At 37.9% G+C, this 24,620-nt stretch overlaps 1 protein-coding gene across 1 annotated transcript in view; it reads left to right on the top strand.

Annotated features, from left to right (window-relative positions):
- Positions 1-2,094: 2,094 nt before the first annotated feature.
- Positions 2,095-24,620, top strand: part of LOC140158052 (uncharacterized) — a 43,848-nt gene continuing 21,322 nt past the window's right edge. The window contains 6 exon segments of the mRNA XM_072181299.1: positions 2,095-2,184; positions 3,017-3,102; positions 3,517-3,550; positions 3,553-3,774; positions 4,415-13,012; positions 13,306-13,425. Coding sequence (XP_072037400.1) covers positions 2,169-2,184; positions 3,017-3,102; positions 3,517-3,550; positions 3,553-3,774; positions 4,415-13,012; positions 13,306-13,425 — 9,076 coding nt within the window. The 5' untranslated portion in view covers positions 2,095-2,168.

Below are 24,620 nucleotides of genomic sequence, written 5' to 3'. Positions count from 1 at the left end.
GGGGTCAAATTTAAAACTTTGTCCGATCGGGCTCAAATTTGGTGGGTGGAATCCTTGATATGAAGGGAACACATATAACTTAAAATCGAGGTCATCTGATGTCAAAGGTCATCCAGGAGCTGCATTTTAAACTTAGTCTGATTTGGCTTTAAACACTTGGTGAAAGTAATTCTCCATATCACGGGAGCACTATCACGGCTACAGGTGCTCTTACAGCTACAGGTACACTAGTATATCAAAAATGTGAAAAATATCAATTTTTTATAATTTGTCATAAAATTTGTATTATTTTCAAAAAATGAAAATTATTTGATATCAGATATACATGCTTCGTATTCAGAATGCAATTCGATAAGTCTGAGGTGCTCTCATGTCCCTAAAAAAATACTGTCGAAACGCTCAAAACGCCCATTCCAGATCCCTTAATAAATCTGATGATTTATACTTAAAGTGTATGGGTGGGATGAAAAGCCGACGATCAATTGAAAATTTTGACCTTTTGTATTGAAGATATGGATTTTTTCCAAAACACCAAAAAAATTTGGTCTTTATGGGAAAAAAAATCCATATTTTCAATATGAAAGGTCAAAATTTTCAATTGATCGTCGGCTTTCCTCCCAGCTACATAGACTTTAAGAATATTATCATTAGATTTATAAAATTTACTTAGAGGAGTGTTATATATCAAAAATGAGAAAAATATCAAATTTTAATAATTTCAAAAAATGAAAATTATTTGATATAAGAAAGACATTCTTCGTATTCAGAATGCAATTCGATATGTCTGATGTGCTCTTATGTCCCACAAAAAATACTGTCGAAACGCTCAAAACGCTCATTCCAGATCCGTTAAGCAAATCGTTCTTGAAAATATTAAAGGCAAATATATTATTTATTTTTGTAAATTAATAATTTATTTTGATATGAAAAAAAATGAGTGAAACATTTATCAGTTTTATCATTTTTAACATTATTGCTGGCAATAATGTGTGTTTGCCAAGTGGAAAAAAAATCGTGTTTTTTTCACCTGCAGCAAAAACCTGCAAACCCCGGCATGTATATGTGACACGAATCGAAAACAATAGGCTACTTTATGGGTCATTGAAGTAGTGATGGCAAGCATAAACATCGGGCCACTGAGTAAACATTATAATTGTTCTGTTCCAGGCAAATACAACTGATATTATTTTGTAAACCAAGTAGACTAGTCAATTAAAGTAAAATAATGATACGGATCGACTGAGCCTACATTTATTGCATATTGGACGAGCTATGAGTTTAACCAAATATTTTAATTTTACAAGGGAAATAATTGGTTGTTTATTTTTCACTTGTTATTATTGCAATTTATGTTCTTGAAACGTAAGAGTACTTGGAGGGCAGATGTAGTAGTCTCAAGTGAGACTGTTACCTCAGTATAAATTCTGTGGGTTTGGTGGTTGGATTTTTATGCAGGAGGTAACTGGAGAACCCGGAGCCTCTGACACCAAATGCACGAAACTTTGGGAGCTTTTGGAAACGACCGGGGCTCGAACCCGGGGCCTCAGTAGTGCAAAGCGAGTATAGATAATAGAACCGCTTCGCAAAACCGCTCCTTATATTCAATTTACATATAAACCCTTAAACAATTTGTCACATTTCACAACGCTCAGCCGAAAGGGGGTAATAACTCATTCAATCATCTTTGGCTGAATGACAAGCTGGTAAACTAGAATTCATGCTGGAACATAAGTTGTCAAAAGTAATTGGTAGCGTTTTTAAAATGCAGAGTAGCGTAATGTGGGCAATCATTAACCACAAATCCAAAAATGAGTTCAAATTGTTGTGGTAACTTTCCTAGCCAACTGTTTCGTCATGACGGCAGATGTTACCTCATTTATCCGTGAAAATACATCAATGTTCTTGTGGATCATAGATAAGTTGGAGGCTTTTTGCTATTTCAGATTCGCACAAACAAACAATTTTTTTGACGTTTTACTTTTTTTAAATAACTTTTGATGTTTGTTATAAAACAATTATATTATTGCTAGATAAGTAAGGAGTGTTTTGTCTAAAATAGGCCATATTTATTTCTTATTCTTGCCAACAGATATCTACGTAAAGATCGCTGTAATTTTATTGGTACAATCAATTTCAAGGATTTGTATCCTCAATGCAGGGCGATCAAGATGAGCAACAACAGCGGTAAGTTCATATCTGTTTTTTTTTAGATAGGAATGCAAGGTATATTTTTTGCAGATCTCCTGTTATAAATTCAGCGTATTACTAACCGTCAAGCGCGTATTAAACTCAACCCAGAAAGTATTGAAACGATTATAGATGGTCAGATATATCGGGAACTGAAATATACAGCAAAACTTTAATGTATATAATGCGCAGCTTTCTCCTGCGCAATTTGATACCTCTTTTGTTGCTCTACGATATCATTTGGTCGAGTTATGGGCGCTTGAGTGGCTTCAAGTCGGATTTTGAAAGTTGCACTAGCTTTAATAGCTCCTATTCAAGCCAAATGCGTTCGTCGTGTACCCACACACCCCCACCCCCACACAAAATCAAGACAAAGGACACCGATGTGCTCTGTTAACTTAACCATGAACATTACTTTATTTTACTCCTTCGACTTCAACTTCCATACTTGCTACCCTTTATCTCTGATTTATCTCATGAACTCTTTCTGCTGACGTGACATCTCAATACTTGGTGTGCCCACCATCACTGTCTATCACTGCCTGGATTCGTCGTCTAAGGTCTTGAATATGAGCTAAGTGCAACTTTCAAAATTCGACTTGAAGCCACTCAAGCGCCCATAACTTGACCAAATGATATAGTAGGGCAACAAAAGAGGTATCAAAATGCGCAGGAAAAAACTGCGCTTTATATACATTGAATAAGTTTTTGCTATATATTTCAGCTCCCGATATATCTGCCACAACGGACAAAATTATTATCATTTTATTATTATTATTATTATTATTATTATTATTATTATTATTATTATTATTATTATTATTACCAGGTCAATTTGGATTAGAGCTACCACCTGTCTGCGTGTACATAAAACAAATATTAGACGAATATCCAGAAGGAGGCCAGATACTAAAAGTAAGTCATTAAAGCTCCCCCCCCCAAAAAAAACACAATTGTATTAATGTTACTTTTCATTACGCCAATGAAGATATTATTACCATCAACGGCATCGTATCATGGTGATAATAAATGGCCAAGTGCATTGGCCGTTGAAAATGATTAAAAAAACCCCAACTATTTGCTAGCAATCGCAAAGAGCATTCTAATTGAATTGAAATGTAAGATTATCAACGGATTCTCCACATTGGTGTGGAAGATTGAAAGAAAATCAGATTAAGTAAGCGAATTATATAACAGGAGTGATAAGGTCTAGAGGCTCAACATACGTACATCATAATTTCCTATAAATGACAATTATTATTAGGCTGAAAGCCGACGCGCAGATAAATTTTGGCGTTCTTTTGGATTATAATCCTAACTTTTTAACAGGAACTCCTCCAGAATGCCGACGATGCTGGTGCCCGGAAGTCATCTTTCTGTACGACAAGACCCAGCACCCAACAGATCATCTATGGAAGGACTCCTTGAGAAAGTTCAATGGGCCAGCACTCTATGTATACAATGACGCAACTTTTACGGATGAAGATTGGACCAACATCCAGAAACCACAGCAGAGTGGAAAAATTGACGATCCCACGAAAGTCGGACAGTTTGGTTTGGGTTTCATATCCATCTATCATATTACAGGTATGTTTTTGAAGTTCTCACCATAGCTCATTCCCACTTACTGATACACGACGCGTATGAAAAAACACTGGACCTATATTATAGATTCTCTGAGACATATATTTGGAGACGTGATTGACGACGGACCCATCATTATTAACAGCAGTATCTTTGTTAAGCTTTCCATGCGCTGTGGAGTGTGGAATTGGATGCAGATCTTGGAATAGAATGAGTCCTTCTAGTCGTTCATACGCACTATCTTGTGATAAATAGGTCTACTTGCCAGGCAGATTATGCACATTAGTCTAGAAATTTGCAGAGAAATCCAACGAAAAGCTTCCTTACGCACCCACCACTCTGCATGCACGGGAAAGTTAACTTTGATATTATGTTGCATGTGACTGAGTGTGATAGTTGGAAATATGTTGAGGGTTCAATCTCTTCTCTGACAAACTTTCCTAATGACTTCACTGGATTTTGGCATTTCTTCGGGATTGGAAAAGTGATAAGAGATATTGTAATGGTTGCCCCGGTCACAGCAGACATGCCAGATGCCTGTAACGCAATGAAGTGTGTTACGGTATTTGCATTCTTAGGAGGTATAATTCACAACATCACATCTTTATCATTGACTGTTTTATTTACTTCTTTTATATTTCAGATATGCCGAGTATTCTCAGCGGGACAAATGTTGGATTTTTCGACCCACAAGAGAAGCATTTCGTGAGCGTGGATCCAGAAGAGGGTGTAGTAGATAAGAGAGGTAAATGGTGGCGTATTTCAAACGAACTCTTACAATCCGAGTTCAAAGGTCAATTTGCCCCATTTTTGAACCCACTTTTTAGATGCAGTGAGAAAGATTTTCAGAAAGGAGAATTTCCAGGGACTATTTTTAGGTTTCCCCTTAGACAGGAAGAGTCCAGAATTAGTTCCGTTTTATATGACGACGCTAGAATTGCCGAATTGTTTCAATCTTTTCAAAACGATTCCGAGATTTCTTTATTGTTTCTCAAAAGCGTCGAGTCAGTTTCAGTGTTGGAAAAAAAAGATGGCAATCCAGATCCCATGTTACTCTTTAAAGTTGAGGTATCTTCCCAATCTCGCTCACACCTGCAATTAGAAAGATCAAAATTATTTGAAAAGAGTAATGAAATGCTGCAATCAGACAAGAGTGAAGAAACGGAGGCTACTACCCGGAACCGAGTTAAGATAGACAGCTCATTGCAATCGCAAAGCACTACAAGTACTGATTACCTCATCGTGAATGTCCTGAGAAGAAGTACCGGTTTGCAGTTGCTGCTAAAGGACAAGGACGTAAACTCTTTGCCTTGGGTTGGAGTGGCAGCTAAAACCACTACTGTTACCGAAGGTAGAACATTCTGCTTCCTTCCTCTTCCAGAAGGTGAACACACGAATTTACCTGTTCATGTACATGGATACTTTGGACTTGTCAAAAATCGACGTAGCATCAAATGGCCCGATCATGACTCAGAACACGACAAACTCGCCAGATGGAATAAGCAGCTTGTTGAGGATAATTTACCATTAGCTTATGCTGAGATAATCAAAGAAGCTATCAAGCATAATTTACCATCGGAAATGGTATATCAATTGTGGCCAGAAGTAGACCGTCTGGACGGAGCATGGAACAATGCTGTCAGAACTGCTGTGAAGATACTCGGCGAAGAGGCAATCTTATACGCGATGGCTGCCGCCGGTGAATCATGGATAACTCCAGCTGAAGTATATGTTGACACAGACCAAGATCCCTTGATTCAAAAGGTGTTGACGCATGACAAGAAGCGAGGACACCCAGTTGTATACGCACCTGCACATGTACTACGAGCCTTAGAGTGGGGAGGCATCAACGTTAGAAAAGTAACACCTGCCCTTATCAGAGAAGTCGTCAGGCATGATCCTCTTGAATGGCTGACAAAGGAAGAAAAAATGTCCCTACTTCAGTATATCTTTCAGGACAAGGAGTTCACGGATTTAGAAGGTGTGCATCTACTGCCATTAGAAAATCGTCAATTTATTGCATTCTCCAGAAATTCCAGATCCATTTACATGCAGAACCAAGCTGTCCTGACCGACATATTTCCCAGCATGGAATCACAATTTTGCTCCAGTGACTGTCCTGTTGAGCTGATTGACGCCTTATCAGCTACTCAGTTGACGAGGTTGTCTGCAAGTGAGGTACCTTCCATACTTAGAGAAAACTTGCCTTCCGACTGGGTCAATGGAAACGGTGTTGTCACCTGGAAGTCAGGATCACAACCTCTGCGAATGGATTGGCTGAATGAACTCTGGACGTGGCTTCGGCATAGTGAATTATCACTGCATAAGCTAGTCGATCTTCCACTTATCCAACTGCAAGAAACCGCTGATACAGTGCATCTTGCACCACTTCGTCAGAACACCTTGATATACAACAAGGACACTAGACACAGTGACTCATGTAAGCTGCTTTCGAATAGTATATGTTCGTTTCTTGAATCCCTTGGAGCTGTTGTGGTCAAGGAAGATCTCCCAGAATTTGTCGTACAACATGGAGAGATCTTGACATATGTACGCTCTGGGAATGGAGAAGGTGTTATGTACATACTAGAAAATCTTGGGAAAACCACAAATTTGCCACACATGGTAGCACAAGCATCCACAGACTTGAAACACGACCTTGCGTCACTTCTTTCCTCGGAGATCCAGTCTTTCCCGTCGAAGTGGCAAACAATTGTCCGTCAATTGCCAATTTTCAAAGCAACCGACGGCAGTTATGTAACAGCGACAGAGTGTAAATACGCGGTACAATCTGGGCTCTACGGCATTCCGATCCAAACAAAACAACTACAGATTCCATTTATAGTATTAGATGACGTGACTACTGGGCTATGTACAGCGTTATGTATACAAACGTTAAGCAAGTACAATTTAGTGAAATCTCACGTTCTTCCACAGGTAGATAATCAGTCTGTCTATAGCAGGGAGGAATGTGACAGGCTGATGACATGGGTATTGACAAATACTGAATTTGATGACAACGTCAAAGATGTGAGATTCATTTTAACTTCACGTCAGACATATGCAAGTCCTTGTGAGCTATTTGTGCCTGACAGTACGTTACTTGGAGAGTTGTTCCAAAATAGTCCGGTCTTTCCAACTGGTATCTATGCTACCGGAAGGATACTGAAACATCTAAAGAGAATGTTGAAATCAGAATCACAAGTGACAGCACAGGAGCTACTTGACATAGCTGGAGAAATAGCAAAGACTGGCGATCATACAAGGAGCAGAGCATTTCTGAAATATATTTCACAATATTCTGACACCCTCAAGAGCAAGATCTACTACCAAGGAAGTAACACATCCGTGGGGGTACTTCTCAACGATATAGAATGGTTATCATGTGAATGCATCCCTCCATCATCATACCCGACATCAGCCCCTTGGTACGGTACTTCAAAAAGGCTCCACAAACCAAATCAAGTCAAACTCATTGACGCAGCACCGCTTGTAGGATCTGTGGCACCACTTCTTGTTTTGACGGAACACGTTGATGCCTTTTCTACGTTTTTTGGATGGGACCAAAACGTGACGTCAACATGTTCAGTCAACGATGTAGCCACACACTTGATAAACCTGTCAAGATGTTCACGCGTTACACGTGACATGGGTCCGATGGTTGAACAGATCTACAAGTATATGGCAGACAGGTGCTCAGATGATACTCAACATCTGGAAATATTCCGAGAATTGTTACAAGGCAAGTCGTGGGTGTGGCATGGAAGTGGCTTCACAACACCAGACAAGATAGCATTTAACAGCAGCATTCAGCTTGGAAACCTGAAAACTCCTTTGTTTGTGGTTCCACCAGAACTTCAAGATGATGAACACAAGCAAGTCGTGACCATGCTGATGGAATTAGGGGTGAAAGAATCCTTTGCTGCAGAAGATTTACAAAATATCTTGAAGAATCTAAAACGGTCCTACAACGATATGGCTGTTAGTAGCATTGACATGGAAGTTGTACTGGACATTATCAAGGCTCTGGCCTCTTATGAAGACCTGACCTCCATACGTGAACAAGTTTTCGTTCCTGACGTGCGTGGTGTGCTGCGGCCTTGTGCAGAATTAGTCTACAATAGGGACACCGAGTATAAGGATGATGATTCAACACTTGAAGAAAGTTTCGAGGGATTCATATACACATACGACAGTATTACTTACCATCAAGCCAGACTGCTCGGAATCAGAACCCGTCTAGATATTCGACATGATCAGTGTTCATTAGATGAAGGATTTGAACATCCTTTTGGGCAACATGAGAAATTGACTACTCGCTTGAGAGGGATTTTATCAGAATACTCTCACAATTCTGATGTGCTGAAGGAGCTTCTTCAGAATGCTGATGATGCAGGAGCATCTGAAATACATGTGGTGTATGATCCAAGAAAGCATGATGGTGCCAAGATAGCAGGAGAGTCTTGGAGACCTATTCATTCACTACCAGCAATATGTGTCTACAATGATAAGCCATTCACAAACGAAGATATCAAAGGTATTCAAAATGTTGGCGTTGGTGGGAAAATATCCAATACAACAGCTGGTCGTTTTGGTATTGGGTTCAATGCCGTGTATCTACTCTCAGATTGTCCAACATTTCTGACTCAGAGTATGGACAAGTTGTGTGTATTTGACCCGCATGTCAAATATGTTCCTCGTGCTACGAGGGAAAAACGAGGGAAGTTATACACTAATGATGATCACAGCGGAAACCTAGGATTTCAGACAACATTTCCTGATATGACACAAGGATATCTTCAAGAGTTCAAAGAATTTGATCTCGAGAAGGGCACAATGTTTCGATTTCCTCTTCGATCTCACGAGATGGAATCCGAGATATCAGATAAATGTTACGACACTGACCAAGTCAAAAAATTACTTGCAGATTTTGAGAAAGTGTCTGAAGAGGCTTTGCTTTTTCTCAATAACATAGCCAAGATATCAATTTCTGAGATCGATCAATCGACCGGTAAACTGAAATTAAGGTATCATGTTTCAGCGGATATTTCACCACAAGACAGGGCAAGTCGAAACGAACTCGGCACACATCTGAAAAAGTACAAAAACGTACCAATCAGAGAAATACCGGAGATGAACCGCGTGTACACCATCAACGTGACTGACTCTAAGAACAAACAAGAAGAATGGATGGTTTCGCAGTCTATTGGTTTGGATCAGTCTGCTGCAATACCTCAAGAGGACTGTGAAGCGGGCGAATTTATGACGAAAACATATCTGCCTAGAGGAGGAGTTGCTACACGTATACATGAGATACAGGATCCTTCCACACATGGCGAGTCTGGCAAAGCCTTCTGTTTCCTGCCTCTACAGATCGATACAAATCTGCCAGTTCATGTGAATGGTACTTTCCGGCTTGAAAAGTCACGTCAAAATCTTAAGAAAGGAGACAAAGATCCGATACACAAATGGAATAAGCTACTAGCTTTGTATGTTATCGCTCCAGCGTACGCACACCTCATTGTTGCAGCTAAGATGGTTCTTCTGAAGTCACAAAATATAGTCGAAGTCAATCAACAGCTCCTTTGCCGCAGGTATGATCAGCTGTTTCCAAACATGACGTCGACAGACTCTAAGCTTAGTGATATCTGGAAACTCATTGGCATTTCAGTTTTGAGGTACATAGGTATGAATGATCTGAAAGTCTTGCCAGTTATCAAGAATTATGACGGCAAAACAAAACAATTTGATGTTCACTGGCGCAGTCCAAACGTATGTACAGGTGATCCCGCAAGTAGTGCGTTCTTTGATGACTTGTCAAAACTTGACAGCTCAGGCCAGGATGACGAATGCAAGTCACCTGATTTCAGGATTTTCTTACGGGAAATTGGGTTCAACTTGATATCCTGTAGCGAGAGCATTGGCAAGTCTTTCAAAGCAGAAGAAGTTGGTATAAAAGCGGAATTCATATCTCCTGAACGCTGTAGGGAATATGTTAAAAACACGATCGCCCGTGGGTTATCGCGCATTATAGATGATACGCCCTTCAACAATGCATCTGTTCTCGAAATAGTCATGGAATATTGTCTCGATGGGCTAAGTAAAGTTGACGACCTGCACGGACTGCCTTTCCAACTTGATGGAGATGGCGTTTTAGACGTCTTTTCATCACATGACCCGAAGTACTTATCATCTGATCACAAACTCCTGCCAACCCTTCAAGGTCTATTTCTTGACACTGGTGTTGTTTCTCTCTTGCACAAGTGGGCGAAGAATATCAATAAAAAAGAAGAGGCTGAAGGTGAAGATAAAGCAAATAATAGGAAAGAAAATGGAGGAAAGGTAGAGCAGAGGCAAAGGAAAGCAGAGGCAAAGAAAAAAAGAAGTAAAATGGATCTCTACCAAACTGGCATACTAAAAGAGTTCACCATACACGAGTTGGCAAAATATATACATACGAATTTCCCGCCAAATTGGAAAAATCCAGAGTATCATCTACAGTGGTTGACACAAAGTCAAGGAACTCTCCCGCAAGCCAACTGGTTACAAAGTCTTTGGGATTACATTTATCGATTGCAAATTGAAGACAAACCTTGTGATCTTCAAGTTTTGTCTGACTGGCCTGTAATTCCGACTACATCCGGGTATCTTGTGTCGATCAGAATGTCCAAATCTGTCTTGTTTGCTGACGATTTTATTGATTGTGGCAGAAGCTTACTCCTAGAAGTACTTCAGAAGCTCGGTTGTCAGGTTGTGGACGAGAAAAGAATAACGGGTTCAAACGATCTCTCCCAATCAAAAGGCTTGAGTATCAAAGCTATTCTGCAAAGTCTCTTGGTTACACCAAATCTCCGTAATGAGATTATCAAGCTGATCAAACACATGATTGAAAAGGAAAGGACAGCAATCGTGTCGGGTAAACTGACAGACGACGAATGTGACACACTTCTGCGTTACTTCCAAGAAGGAGAGGAATATCTATCTGATGATGAAATCCAGACTATTAAACAGCTTCCACTGTTTTGTCTAGCGACGACAGCATACAGAGAAAGCATCCACAGGTACACCTGCTGTTATAGTATACAAGGGTATATCGACCAGTCTACAACTTTGGATTTGGTGGTAGCGAATGGGAAGGTCATATTCTTGAAGCAGAACTATTTGGAGCAACTGTATAAAATGCTACGCATAGAAAGAATTACGTTATCGGGTATCTATATGAAGTTCATACTTCCAGAAATGAAGCGATTTCGTCTAAGTGATAAGTTAAAGTATGTGGAATCCATACGAGATGAGATTATTCCACGATCTTCCAGAGGAGATCAAGAACAAATGTACGTAGAGCTTAGAGAAGTTGCATTCATCAAAGATATGAACGGATGGGTCCAGTCAGCAAACTCTTTCTTTGATCCGACCAACTATTATTTCTCAGCGCTACTGGATCCCATTCAACTACTGCCTCAGAAGTTCCGTACAGATGCATGGCATCAATTCCTGAAGGACATTGGTTTGAAGTATTTAATGACTAAAGACATTCTTACCATGTTAGCAAGGAGAATTGAAGGGAAAGCAAATACATGCACGGGGACTGAAGCAATCAATGACTTGAGAGAATTATCCTGGAAACTCATAGAAGAGATTCAGATGAATGAAGATCTACTAGATGAAGAAACCCTATCGACCATATCCAAAATCAAGTTCGTGCCCTCTGTAAGAATCGATGAGAAATATCCTCAAACTGGTACCACAACAAGTGTAGACTTTATTTGCTTTCGAGGAGCTATTTCAGAGGACTACATAGATCTAACGTGGACAGTTGCCCCTCTGATTGCTTCATCTGGCGTTCCCAAGAAGATACATACATTCTACAATAAGAAATATCCACAAAAGATCAACATCCACAAGCATTTAGGAATAATAACAGAGCCCGATCTGGAGACTGTGATCAAGCACATGAAGCTCTTGTCTACCCATATCATGACTACAGAGCAAACTACTTCAAGACTTAACGACGAATTGGGTGAAAAAGTGAGACTGAAGCTTATCGAAACAATCCCAACGATACTGGGGTATTTGAAGAAACAACTTGGTGGTAAGGAGAGAAAGATCAAAGACGAGCTGCGACAGGTGCCTATATGTTTCGTAGGAGATGAAAGGGGCAAGCTTGTCAGAGCAAATCAACTTGTTGAAGAAATAGATAAATCCATAGAAGATCATCTGAGACCTTACCTCTACTGTGCTCCTCGTCATCTTGGAGGTTTTGACAACATCCTGAGCGTCCTAGGTGCGGAGAAGGAACCTACCTTTCAACAATTAGCAATTGTGTTGAAAGAAATCCACGATGTATGCAGGGATGAACCCATGAATGAGTGCGAGAAGAGAAGTGCATATGCTGCTGTCAGAGGCATATTCATCATGCTTTCAAAGAGAAGACAAGATAAATGCAAAGACATGACTCTCTATCTGCCTACAACAGAGAACAAGTTAAGACAATCTACGAGTCTTCTCTACACCGATCTTGATGAGATAGAGTTGCTTTGTAATGATAATGAACAAAATATCGAGCTGGTTGCCCCTCTGAAAGCAATATTTTATGACTTTGAGTATCCCATCCCATTCGGTGTGACAAATTATTCAGAGCTGATTCAATTATTACCAACACATCTTCGTCCAGAAAAGCTTGTGACACAAGAGAAACCATTAGACAGCAATGTTCCTTGCAGTGGAGGCTCACAGTGTTCAATCCTGCAACAAATGAAGGAGCTGTTGCATTCAGAGGACTTGCAAACAATCCTACTCAGACTTATCTACCACCAAACAAGCGAAACTCCAAGCGAAGAAAAGCAACAGAAAATTGCCGATTTGCGTAAATTTGATAGCTTTGTTTGTGTGAGAGAATTGAAGACAGCCTTCTTCAATAGTGATGGAAAGCGTTTGAGCAACATATCTCAATCAAGAGATATATTCCTGTCTTCATCCAGTTTAGACGATCAGAACTTTGTTATTTACATTGGACACAAATATCTCTCTGACGATACAGGGAGCGGCTTGTTATTTTTTCTTCCGTTTGCTCAAAGCATTGATCGCGTATTCAAGTTAGGACTGGATCGGTATCATATATGTATCCTGAAAGACGTCCTCGCAGTTTCACTTATCCATAGAGAGAGGCTCCTTCAAACATATAAGGTTCCAAAATACAAACATCTAAATACTAAGAGACCAGGCTCCACCATTTCAGAATAGGTTTGCCACCTTCTTGACCATGATATGTCCAATACTGTAGGTTCCAGCTTGGGAAATATAATGGCAGCTTATCACAATAAGTGTTCTTCAAGCGGTCCTCTAGGTGGTGCCTTTAAAGATTCTTCAAAGAACCATTAAAGGTTCCCAACCCAACCCTTTTTCCCGAGGGTGCTCCCAACAGATCACAAAGGTTAAGTTGCACTTTTCTTTCAAGCCTAAAAAGTTTTAAGCTTTGAAAGAGATTTTTCAGAACAAAATGCGCAGCATCGTTAGCTTTCATTCTTCATCAAGCTACTGAGAAGGCTCTGAAAGCGGCCATCTTTCAATTGCATGGTTATCAACCGATGAATCACAATTGGTCCGCGCTAGCATCTGACGTGAATGCACAGGAGTTTGGAGAAGAACATGTCAGTAAGTTGAGGGGTACTGTTGGACAACTGCTGTAAATAGGTTGTGATCCAATTCGGCTTCGTTATTTTCACAGAAGGCGACAGGAGACGTTTATAGGGAATTGCCATCTAACACATTCAAGGCGCTCGACGTTTGCGAAAGCATTCTTGAAATTGTAGATGAAATTCTCGGCAATTAAGATCAAAATCTTAAGCCAAGGCTAAACTGCGTCAAAACATTTAGCTGAATACATAGGTTTATAGGCATTAGTGACATTACCAAATCATCATGAAATTTTACTTGCAATTAAGCGCAATTATACTAAACAGTCTGAATGAATGCATGAATATCAAGGTTTGAAAGGGTTTTAACCCCGGGGCCCTAATCGAACTGGACTGTTACGAAATCACACGAGGTTGTGATATTAAACTAGAATTATGGTTGAGCCTGCCACTGACTTCTAGTAGGCAGTATAACAAATGGATTGTTCAGATCGAAGATTAGAGGATTTTGTGATAATCCTAAGGCAATAGAAACAAATTAGTTCGATCTTTCGATCGACCATCGATGCTTGTTCGATCCGTGTTATTTATGAAATCAATTAAATTTACTATTGTTAATTATCATAATAATCATAATTATTGCCTTTAGTGATATTGACCGATATGAATGTAGCATTAATTCTTATTAATTAGTTGATAGTTCATTAATAACAGACATCGAAGCAGCATCGACGGTCGATCCAAAGATCGAACAAATTTGTTTCTGGTGCCTAACCCTAATCCTAACCCTAATTTCGTGTAAAATTACATGAATGAGTAACCGAAGTATTGAGTTTGTAGTAAATATCTCACTTCCGATCAAATTATTTTTGTTTTCTATTGTTTTTGAGAACTAAAAAGGACCCACAATATGAATATTGACCCAGGTCCTATGAGGAGTGTTACCCCCGGTGGGAAAATTATTTTTATTATATTCTTTACTTTTTTTCTCTTTCATTTGACACCACTCGGGGGCTCATACCTTCTTGGCATTTTGAGATACAAAAAGGACCCATATGAATATTGACCCGGGTCATGTTGAATGCCACTCCCGGGTGGGAAAATATTTTTTATTATATTCTTTACTTTTTTCTCTTTAATTTGACACCACTTGGGGGGTCATACCTTTGTGGAAATTTGAGATATGTTCATTTCAGAGCAAAAGGTTAGTCAGTCTGTAAGTAAGATATACTAATATTGGTGATACCATTTCATGCTTGGCTATACTTAACAAACACACCAATCCGTCAGTTAGAACCTTGTAATTCTGCGCCTCTGATCAAATATTGTGCAAATACATGTACACCATATTTACAAATATTTTGTTAATGGTTTCATGAATATTGGCCAGCGTGATTGAAATAAGTTTGACCTATTCTTGTTGTACAACTTCAAGATGTATTAAACTTGAAACACTTATGTACCAATATTGTTAGGTAATTGTGTGATTAGCAGCTCCCATTTGGACGCCATATTGGCTTTTGGATACTTGCAAGATTTGAACCATCTTAATATGGATTGATAAATATTCCTCATACCTCAAAACATATGTTTGGATACCTTATTTATGTTTCTAGCTAGTATGGTTGGGAAATTATGAAAAAAATATGAAAATGGCGGCCATTTTGGACGACATCTTGGATTTTGAAAAACGCTCACAGGGGATTTGCGGGGACTTTTTGTCAGTGATAGTAGACATGTTCCTACAGCTATTCCTGAAAAAAACCCAGCTTGTTACAAAAAATTTCCACCTATTTGGCTATATGACCTAATACTTTTGGCCTATATGTACTTTTTGCCCTTGAACATGGATGAAGCAAACCATTATATAAAGTCTACAACTACAAGGCTTTATCCATTTTCAAGAGCCAAAAGTAAATATGAGGTGTTTCCTGCATGTACCTTTGGCCCTTGAACATGGATGAAGCAACCTCTTCAATATAAAGTCTTCACCTATAAGGCTTAATCCATGTTCAAGGGCCAAAAGTACACGAGGTTTTTCCCGCCCAGTGACGTTATGTATATGGATATATTTAGTTAGTTGTACATATTGTATTCACCATGGTCAAATGCTTTATGAATGTTCACATGCTTAAACATGTTAAAGTGTATATGTAGCAAATTTTCCAGCAGCTATCTGCATTACATCCGCTTTTGTTTCCTTGCTCATAATGTACATAGAACTTTTGTGATGATATTACTCTGATTAATAACTCATTATTATGCTCTATATAAGTAATTTTGATGCTAGATATTGTAAAATCGAAATGCAATTGATTATGTCTGTAAACCATAGATATAGATAACTAGATGACGGTGCACTCCTTAGATTTGGACAATCTAGCTGCTGAATAGAGGAATGGCGGCTATATGCAAATTTGGAAAGGGGGCATTTGCCCCACCCCAATGTTTTCATTGCTCCCCAGTAAAAACCCAAAATTACGAAAGTTTCCACTTTTTACCGCAATTTTGCGCAAAATACGTTGACTCCCCTGAAATTCACTTTGACAAAATTCCTTGCGCCGCCACTGACTGCATGCATTGCAACGGGACTCTTAGTTTCATGATACTTCGTCGACAGAAACGCGCGCTCCCGTGCGGTAAATAGTGGTGCCATGTTGTCATTTGGCCCATTTTATTATAATGTAGTGCAATGAGGTAAAATTCATATTAAAAAGAGCCCTTTAACATGTAGGAATTATTGATCGAAATCACACCTGCCACAGAACTGTATTTGGATTTGAATATCACGCCTTACCAATCAATATAATAGGTAGGCCCCAACTTGGGAAGTGAAACCGTGTGCAGCTACAAAAATGGATGGTTGTATTCAAATGAGTATAACTTGAGTTTGCTATTTAGACGTGTAGAATTTGCTCTTTCCAGTGGTATTTTAATTTTTAGCAGATTCATTGCAGATCTCGAGTTACTTTCTTAGTAAATATTCATATTATACAAATGAACCCCGCAATCTTATTCAACAAGATATTATATGTGGTATTTATAATGCTATAAATTTGCTATAGCATCATGGTAGATAATAGAATAATATTACTTGAAGGTATTGCCATTCTATAGTATCTACCGCGGTTTAAATGTTCTTTTAATATCATATAACCACAAGCAATTAAATATATTTCCATTCTTTCAGAACAAAATTTTCACTCTGTTCATTTTAATCAGATATTAAGGGTAGACTGTTGTTGGTCGAAGCAGCCAAAACAAAAATCGACTTTCTAAATTAATAGAAAAATAACACTTTGATGTTTTGCAAATGTTCATTCTACAAATCGTATACTTTGAAAACCTGCTTCATTTATTGTTGTTAATGAACAAGAACCACAGGACCTACAAAAGTATATCTGTGATATTGGAATTCTTCTACACACTCGCTATGAAATGATTAATGCAATTTATTCCAAAGCTCACTTCGCAAGATGCCGTGAACTACCAAATCGCAACAGTTTGAAATAGTTGCTAACCTTTACAAATACAATTTATGGAGCACGGTGGCCTAAGGGTTAGTGTCCTTGGGCAAGACACTTTATCACGTTTGTTCCACTACATCCAGGTGTATAATGGAGTTGTTTAATAAGGGGGTAGTCATACGGAAGCCGTTGTTGTTGGCAGCTACATAGTTTTCATACTTTCTTGCCGCTTGTCGCTTTGCCGCTCAGGTGATGATTTTGCTTCACTGCGCAGTCGCACCAGAAATGCTAGCGGTGACCAGCGGCAAGCCGACATATCGACCACTCCAGCGCTTTGCCAATAAATGACGATCAAAATGTGGACGTCATTTGCAAGCTATTTAAGTGGTATTTTATGATTCAAATATTCCGATTATGATTCTCGTGTATAATTTGGTATTATCTCTTCAAATTCCAGTGACACCTCATTCATTATTGTCCTGGGATTAGGCATATGTTCACGGGAGGGGCATGAAAACTAGCACTACAGCCCTGTTATATTGATTTTTTAAAATGCTAACTCTGTACCTATTGCAGTGTAAGTAAAGGTCCAGAGAAATTAATGAGGTGTCACTGGAGGTGGAATAGATAATAATAGTGTTACAAAATTGATAAATAATTGTGCATCTTTTTGTCAGTTTACGCAAAACAATAATATGTTTATATAGTGATCTTAATAAAATTCTGCTGATAAGCAAAACATTATGTCAACGGATTTATTTATGACTTTGCTCATATTTATAGCAGCTGGTACCCACGGGGTAGGGTGAAGGGATTGGGGTCTTAGTTGAAATATGGGTATAATAATCGGCCAAAAATTTGGAAAGTTTTAGAGAATTTTTTCCTAATTTTCTCAATAAATCGGGAGAATAGTATGCTTAGTTTCCATTAGTTTGAAAATTTACAAAAACAAAGCTTCATTTTGGTTTCATTTGCACATCACCCCCTGACACCACCCAAAACAACATACATAGTATTAAGCATACTGTTAGAACCTCAGATTAATACGTAAATAGATTGGAATTGTCCATGCCTGTGCCATCTAAGCGTACTCGAATTCAGCTGATGCCGGTACAGCGTTCAGACCTGGCGACATCGCGCGAAGTTTCTTTTGTGTACGCTCGCGCTATTTGCGCTATTTTTGAGTTTGCTTCAGTATGCTCACCTGTAGACTTCTCCGTAGTCCACTTGCCCACTTTGCATACACTGGCTATTACATTTAAGGGATCTAAAATGAGCGTTTATTGCGTTTCGACAGTATTTTTTGTGGGACATGAGAGCACCTCAGACCTATCGAATTGCATTCTGAATACGAAGCATGTCTTTCTGATATCAAATAATTTTCTTTTTTGAAAATCACAATATAATACAAATGTTATGACAAATTATTATAAAAATTTGATATTTTTCAAATTTTTGATATATAACAGTCCTCGAAGTAAATGATATAAATCTAATGACATATTCTTAAAGTGTATGTAGCAGGGAGGAAAAGCCGACGGTCAATTGAAAATTTTGACCTTTCTTATTGAAGATATGGATTTTTTTCCCAAAAAGACCTACTTTTTTTTTTTGTTTTGGGAAAAGAAATCCATATCTTCAATACGAAAGGTCAAAATTTTCAATTGATCGTCGGCTTTTCATCCCACCTACATACACTTTAGGTATAAATCATCAGATTTATAAAGTTTACTTCAAGTACTGTTAAATATCAAAAATATCAATTTTAATGATTTGCCATAAAATGTGTATTAAATTGCGAATTTCAAAAATCAAAATTATTTGATATCAGAATGACATTCTTCGTATTCAGAATGCAATTCGATATGTCTGATGTGCTCTAATGTCCCACAATAAATACTGTCCAAACGTTCATACCCCAGCCCTTAAGTAGGGATGACCAATGAACCATCAACTTGATTAGAACACTCCCATAGACATGCAGGGAGCTCAACTGTGCACTGCTTGCACAGACATTTCTAAATTGATCTCCTTCTTTTATTTTTCCATATTTTTCTGTAAAAATTGGAGAAGTTTATGTCAATTATATTTTGTAACTATCTTGCAAATTACAGCAACATAACTTATTTCATTTTTCTGTAAATGCGAGTCAAAATTGGTCCATCGCCACAGTGCGCTTAATTGCCAGTGGCTGAGTTCAGCACTGCTTAAGAATGGCACAAAATATTCAAATCAGTAAGATCAGGTGAACAACGTAGCCTACTGAGCTGTAATTTGGCAGAGTTGCCAGTAATACCTCTATCATACCCTCTGTAAAAAAGTTAAAAAATTGAACAAGTAGATCTTGAGTTACAAATTAAATCACCAGCTTCCCTTTGGAATTTCCATACTCCTTTCGAATCATGTTAAGAAGACACCTTTCTGAACATAAATGTGAAATTTCGTGCTCATTCGATGTATTTTTCACCTGATCTCAACCCTAAACGTTTTCTTATATTTAGGCCTATACCATCTACAACTTGCTGCTGGCTATACCTTGTTTAGGACTTTCAAAAGAAGTACCTGAATGTGCAACCATAACTGTTTCAAAATAGCCCGCGAAAGTCATGCAGGTAACTCCGAGGTCAAGCATTGAATTGGTTTGAACAAAGATACTCATAATGTATTGAGTATCTTTGGTTTGAATGAGGAATACTACAAGAACCAGTGCCTTTTGTTAGAAGTCACACATGAGCATGATGAGTGAAGTGGATAATCTCTATTGTTGTGAATGAGTCAATGACCTTCAATGGCACTTAAGATTTTTGTTTACATACACCTACTAATTGGTCATATATCATGGAAGAAAGAGATGAGAAGGAACCACAACGACTTCGATCGGCCAAGTTTTAATCCGCTTATCTATTGACGCATGAAAAGAAAAGCTATCAATGGTACTTCCTTTCATGTATGATCCATTTACCGCGGTCGATGCTTGTCGAAATCATTACTGGAAAAAAATGATATCAAACCCATCCTCGAACAAACAAACGCTACCCAGAAGTAAGATTATGGAATTTCACTGATGCTCTGAACATGTATAGTAGCTTTGTTTTGGGATCTACAGTCAAACTGTTTTCTTGATCGTGTTGTGTAGAAAATGTCCTATAAAACATCGAAAAGGTCATCAAAATCGGCAGTTTTTTTGCTGAGTTTCATCTTTAGTAAATAAGGTAAGATTTTGGTGACTTTTTCGATGGAAAATAGATGTAAAATGTTCTTAAATAATGCACAATGTTCCGGTTGAGTCCGGTACATGAAACTTATTTAATTTAATAGTTTATATGTGTATAATCGTAACTAGCTAACTCGTTTCAGTGCCAAAGACGGCCAACTCTGAGAAAAAAGTCATCAAAGTTCGGAAAAATTGGGCAACATGGAAGAAAAAGATGTAGGCCATCAATGACCGATGATCACGTCACCAGAGAAAATCCTTGCACGGAAGGTCATTGGTTCAAATCATGCTTCAGACACGCTCCAGAAGACATGCAAATACATGGAATACAATACCAATCACCTATTTAACGCGGGGTATTGATCAAAGTAAATCCTCATGAATAACAATGTCAATTAAATGTCGGTAAAGGGAGTGGACAAAGTGAATGCGTTCGTTGTGGTTCCTTCTTATCTCTTTCTTCCATGGTCATATTAAACCCAATAACATTGAAATTCTTGGTTGTGAAAAAAGAAATTCACCTGGACTTAGTGCAATTTTGATTTTGTGCCATAACAGCCATCGTGGATGATTTTTGGCAAATGTTCTCTAAATGCATGATTTCAATGCCTCGGTTTAAAAAAATAATTTATGCCAGTGACTAGTTAAGTGCCATTTCATAAGAAACCCCTTTGATACTTTCACAATATGCTTGTTTCATGTTTGCAAATATGTTAAAGGGCATTTCGTGATCCACAGCCTCATCCCCCACTTTTCTCCAAAAATGTTGGGATTTTTATATCACTGGAAACCTCTGGCTACATATTGTTTATGTACAAAATATTTCTTGCAGATTAATTCGTTTAGCAAAGATATCGTGAAATTTGAATTTCGTTCTGGTGCACCAGAACGAAATTACAACGTATTGTCTATGAGGCAGTATAATACACATAATCATGCATAACTCGCAAATGCAATATCGGAATCAACTGAAATTTTGGGAATATGCTTTTTTCGTGGATATGTACTGAAGAATGTCATAAAAAGAGGATGCTAGGATCACGAAATACTCCTTTAAAATAAAGAAATATATAAAGGTAAATATATGCTTATGCCAATTTTGCTCCCAATTGCTATTTTTGGACCTTGTCATTTTATTTCGTTCCAATGACCGGTCAGAATGGGAAACTTTGATAATTCATAATTCGAAAAGTTTTTGACCGATTTTGACCATTTAACCTTTTGTAGCAATAGGGGCAACATGAAATTTTGATGGTTATCCCTAATTTAAGCATAAAACGCTGATTTGTATTTATTCGTGTGCAATTGATAGATTTTCACATCTGATATTTTCAGTCACCATACTCCCTCTGTTTGTTAGCTTCCCAAGTGGACTACTTACTTTGACTTGCGGTTAACATTTTTAACACGGGACTCTATGGAGAGTTAGGCCAATTTCTGGCCTAACTAAAATTGGCCATGATGTAATGCATCTTTAAATGGATCTGCCTTGTGATTGGTCGCCCATATCACGCTATTGTTTAAATCCTCCGTACACGTGCCATTACCATTAACTACATCGTACACAACAATCTATGGAAGTTGCGGCACCGTTTGTGGTGGCGCGAAAGTTAAACTCTCAGTAATGCATGGACGTACATTTTAGCGCGTCATATACTACCATGCTTAGTACTTGTGGTTAATCGGATTGATAAACAGGTATGATTGACAGTGTGTTTTAGAGACCAAAGTTCCGGGGTAAAGTTCTGCTTAGAAGTCAAAGTACATAGTCGGATTTTTTACTCGTTCTTTCGCGATCAATAAACTGGTAGATTCCAAAATCAGAATTGTTTAGTATTGAAGTGAGCCATTATAATTATGCAAGATATTTTGCATTCAATAACTTTTATTGTCACTAATCATCTAATTATATAAACTCTTTATTGTTTAAAATGCAAATGTTAACCAACACGGATTATCAGGTGAACCACACAATTGTTGGTTAACATTTTAAACAAACAAGTTTAAACAAAAAGTTTAAAATTTTGTGGTTCAGCTGGTAATCCGTGTTGGTTAGAAATTTTAACACGTTGTAATTGCTTAAGGGATCGGATATTAACGTATTACGCGTTTGCTCAGTATTTTTGTGGGAGCTGAGAGTACACCAGGCCTATCGACTTGCATTCTGAATACAAGGAATGTCCTTCTGATATCACATAATTTTGATTTTTTTTTGTTTTATAATACAAATTTTATGACAAAATATTAAAATTTGATATTTTTGTAATTGTAATAATAATAAATCCAATGATATGTACTTTAAATATATGTAGCTGGGATGAAGAAGCCGACGATCAATTGAAAATTTTGACCTTTCATGTTGAAGATATGGATTTTCCCCCAAACACCTAAAAAATCCATATCTCCTATATGGAAGATCAAAATTTGCAATAGACCGCCGGCTTTTCATCCCAGCTACATACACTTTAAGTACATATGGTTAGATTTATAAAGTTTACTTCCAGGACTGTTAAAGGTCCGTGACCCGATCGACAGCATCATCCCCCCGATTTTTCTCATTGTTGATGAGTTTTTGGTATCATTTAATAGATTATATTTTTCTCATTACCATCCTGAAATTTGACAATCCAATTTGATGTATTTTCGGAGAAATCAAGAAACAAACAGGCTATACTGGTAACCACCTTCGACATTCTGGGTAGGATAAAACTTTTCCGTGAATAAGAGCCGTATTACTCCCTGCCAATTCGCACGAACGGAAATAGGTCCGAAAAAATGAGGGCGCTATAATAATAAACGCTTAAAACTAAAATAAAGAAATACATAAGGGATGAAATAAATACAAAACAAGACCTTATCTTGTTAAGTATGATACGAGGAATATGAAAAAAAAATATGAGAAAAAATGTCCCCCCCTATAAAATTAATTAATTAATTAATTAATTAATTAGAAATATTATAAAACACACACTTTTTTTCATTAAAACAAGCCCTAAAATAAAAGATAAGTGTAAAATGTACGTGATGATAATATACAAAATTAAAAGGAAATGTATCAGGGTCAAATTAAAATAAAAAGAATGAGATATTTTGTCACAAGAATGATGGGCGTAGTGGTATGGCGAAGCACTCGACGGGAGTGTTGTTTCTGGATGCCGGACCACAATGCAATGCATGCGTACCAACGTATTGGCTTGCTAATTGTGCTAATTATTCACTTTTACGCTGAAAATGTTCTCGTTTTCTCCCATAGATGCATAAAGGGGACAATATTTGAAATTGTATGTAAGTTTGAAGACAATCCATATCCTAAACTGATAGGGTTACCCCCCTTTAAATATCAAAAATATAATTTTTTAATCATTTGCCATAAAATGCGTATTATATCGCGAATAAAAAAAATTGATATCAGAATAACATTCTGCATATTCAGAATGCAATTCGAGAGACTAGGGCAATGCAGCACACACTCTGCTAGATCACAATTCAGTTGATTCGACCAAGTAGACGCGGAGTTTCAGTTCGTGGAAACACATGAAAATACACATATAAACACCCCAGCCGAAGTAGGATATCGTCAACGCATAGCGCTCCTGGCGATCAACCCTAACCATAACCTTAATATCTTAGAGCATTAGCCCTAACCCTAGTATGTGTTGATGAAGTGTTAATTTTGCGTCCAAAGCAAAATAATTCTTTTTTTCTCAGCATGAATCACGTGGAACTGTAATAACACCATCAAGTGCCACTTCACAAAATATACTGAACTATAGGCCTATACTCCGTTGGTGACCGACGGGCGATTGGTATTTCACCAATAAGGTAGCTCGCTTTTCTGAACGGAAGAAAATAAGTCCTATCTATCGCTCGATGTAGTACAAACTCAGCTGTATGTATTCAATTCCATTTTAACGAATCAATATTCTATTGTTGACGCAGTCTCGCAGACAATTAAGGAGTTTGTATAGTATGTATAGTGTTTCACTATATGCTCCATTGTACAATAATTGTTAGAATTGTTAACCTTGTGATGTAAACATATTCTATAGCTATTAGAAGCTAGCGCTGTCAGCACGTGTATCTGAATGGGCAGAGATGCTACAATCATATCATTCATACGGTGGTGTCATATCCTTTTGATATTGGTGCTTAGATCTGTAAATGCATTTTTCTCAAAACTCTGAATATATCCAATTATTTTTGCCCTCTGTACAAACCAATTGTAAGACTTGCACTTGAATATTATGTGTTGAAAGAATATGATAACCGGTACTCTGTGTATTGAATTCCCCGCCTATGTCTTGAAAGCAAAAACTGACCAAAAAGAATTTTCTTAGTTAGCAACGTTAAACAGGGTAATGCGCAAATCGTGATTTCAGCAGCGGAGCATGTGTATATAATGCGTAGTGGAAAACAAACGGTATGTATATATCGTACAGGTGGTGTTCGTACAGGTACAGGTGGTGTGTTATACTTTGCCTGGAGTGCTCGACCTTTTATCTCGAAACTATTATAGTAGACTTGTTAAGGGGT

The sequence above is a fragment of the Amphiura filiformis genome, chromosome 7, assembly GCF_039555335.1.
Source record: "Amphiura filiformis chromosome 7, Afil_fr2py, whole genome shotgun sequence".
NCBI lineage: Eukaryota > Metazoa > Echinodermata > Ophiuroidea > Amphilepidida > Amphiuridae > Amphiura > Amphiura filiformis.
This window is presented reverse-complemented; position numbering and strand designations above follow the sequence as displayed.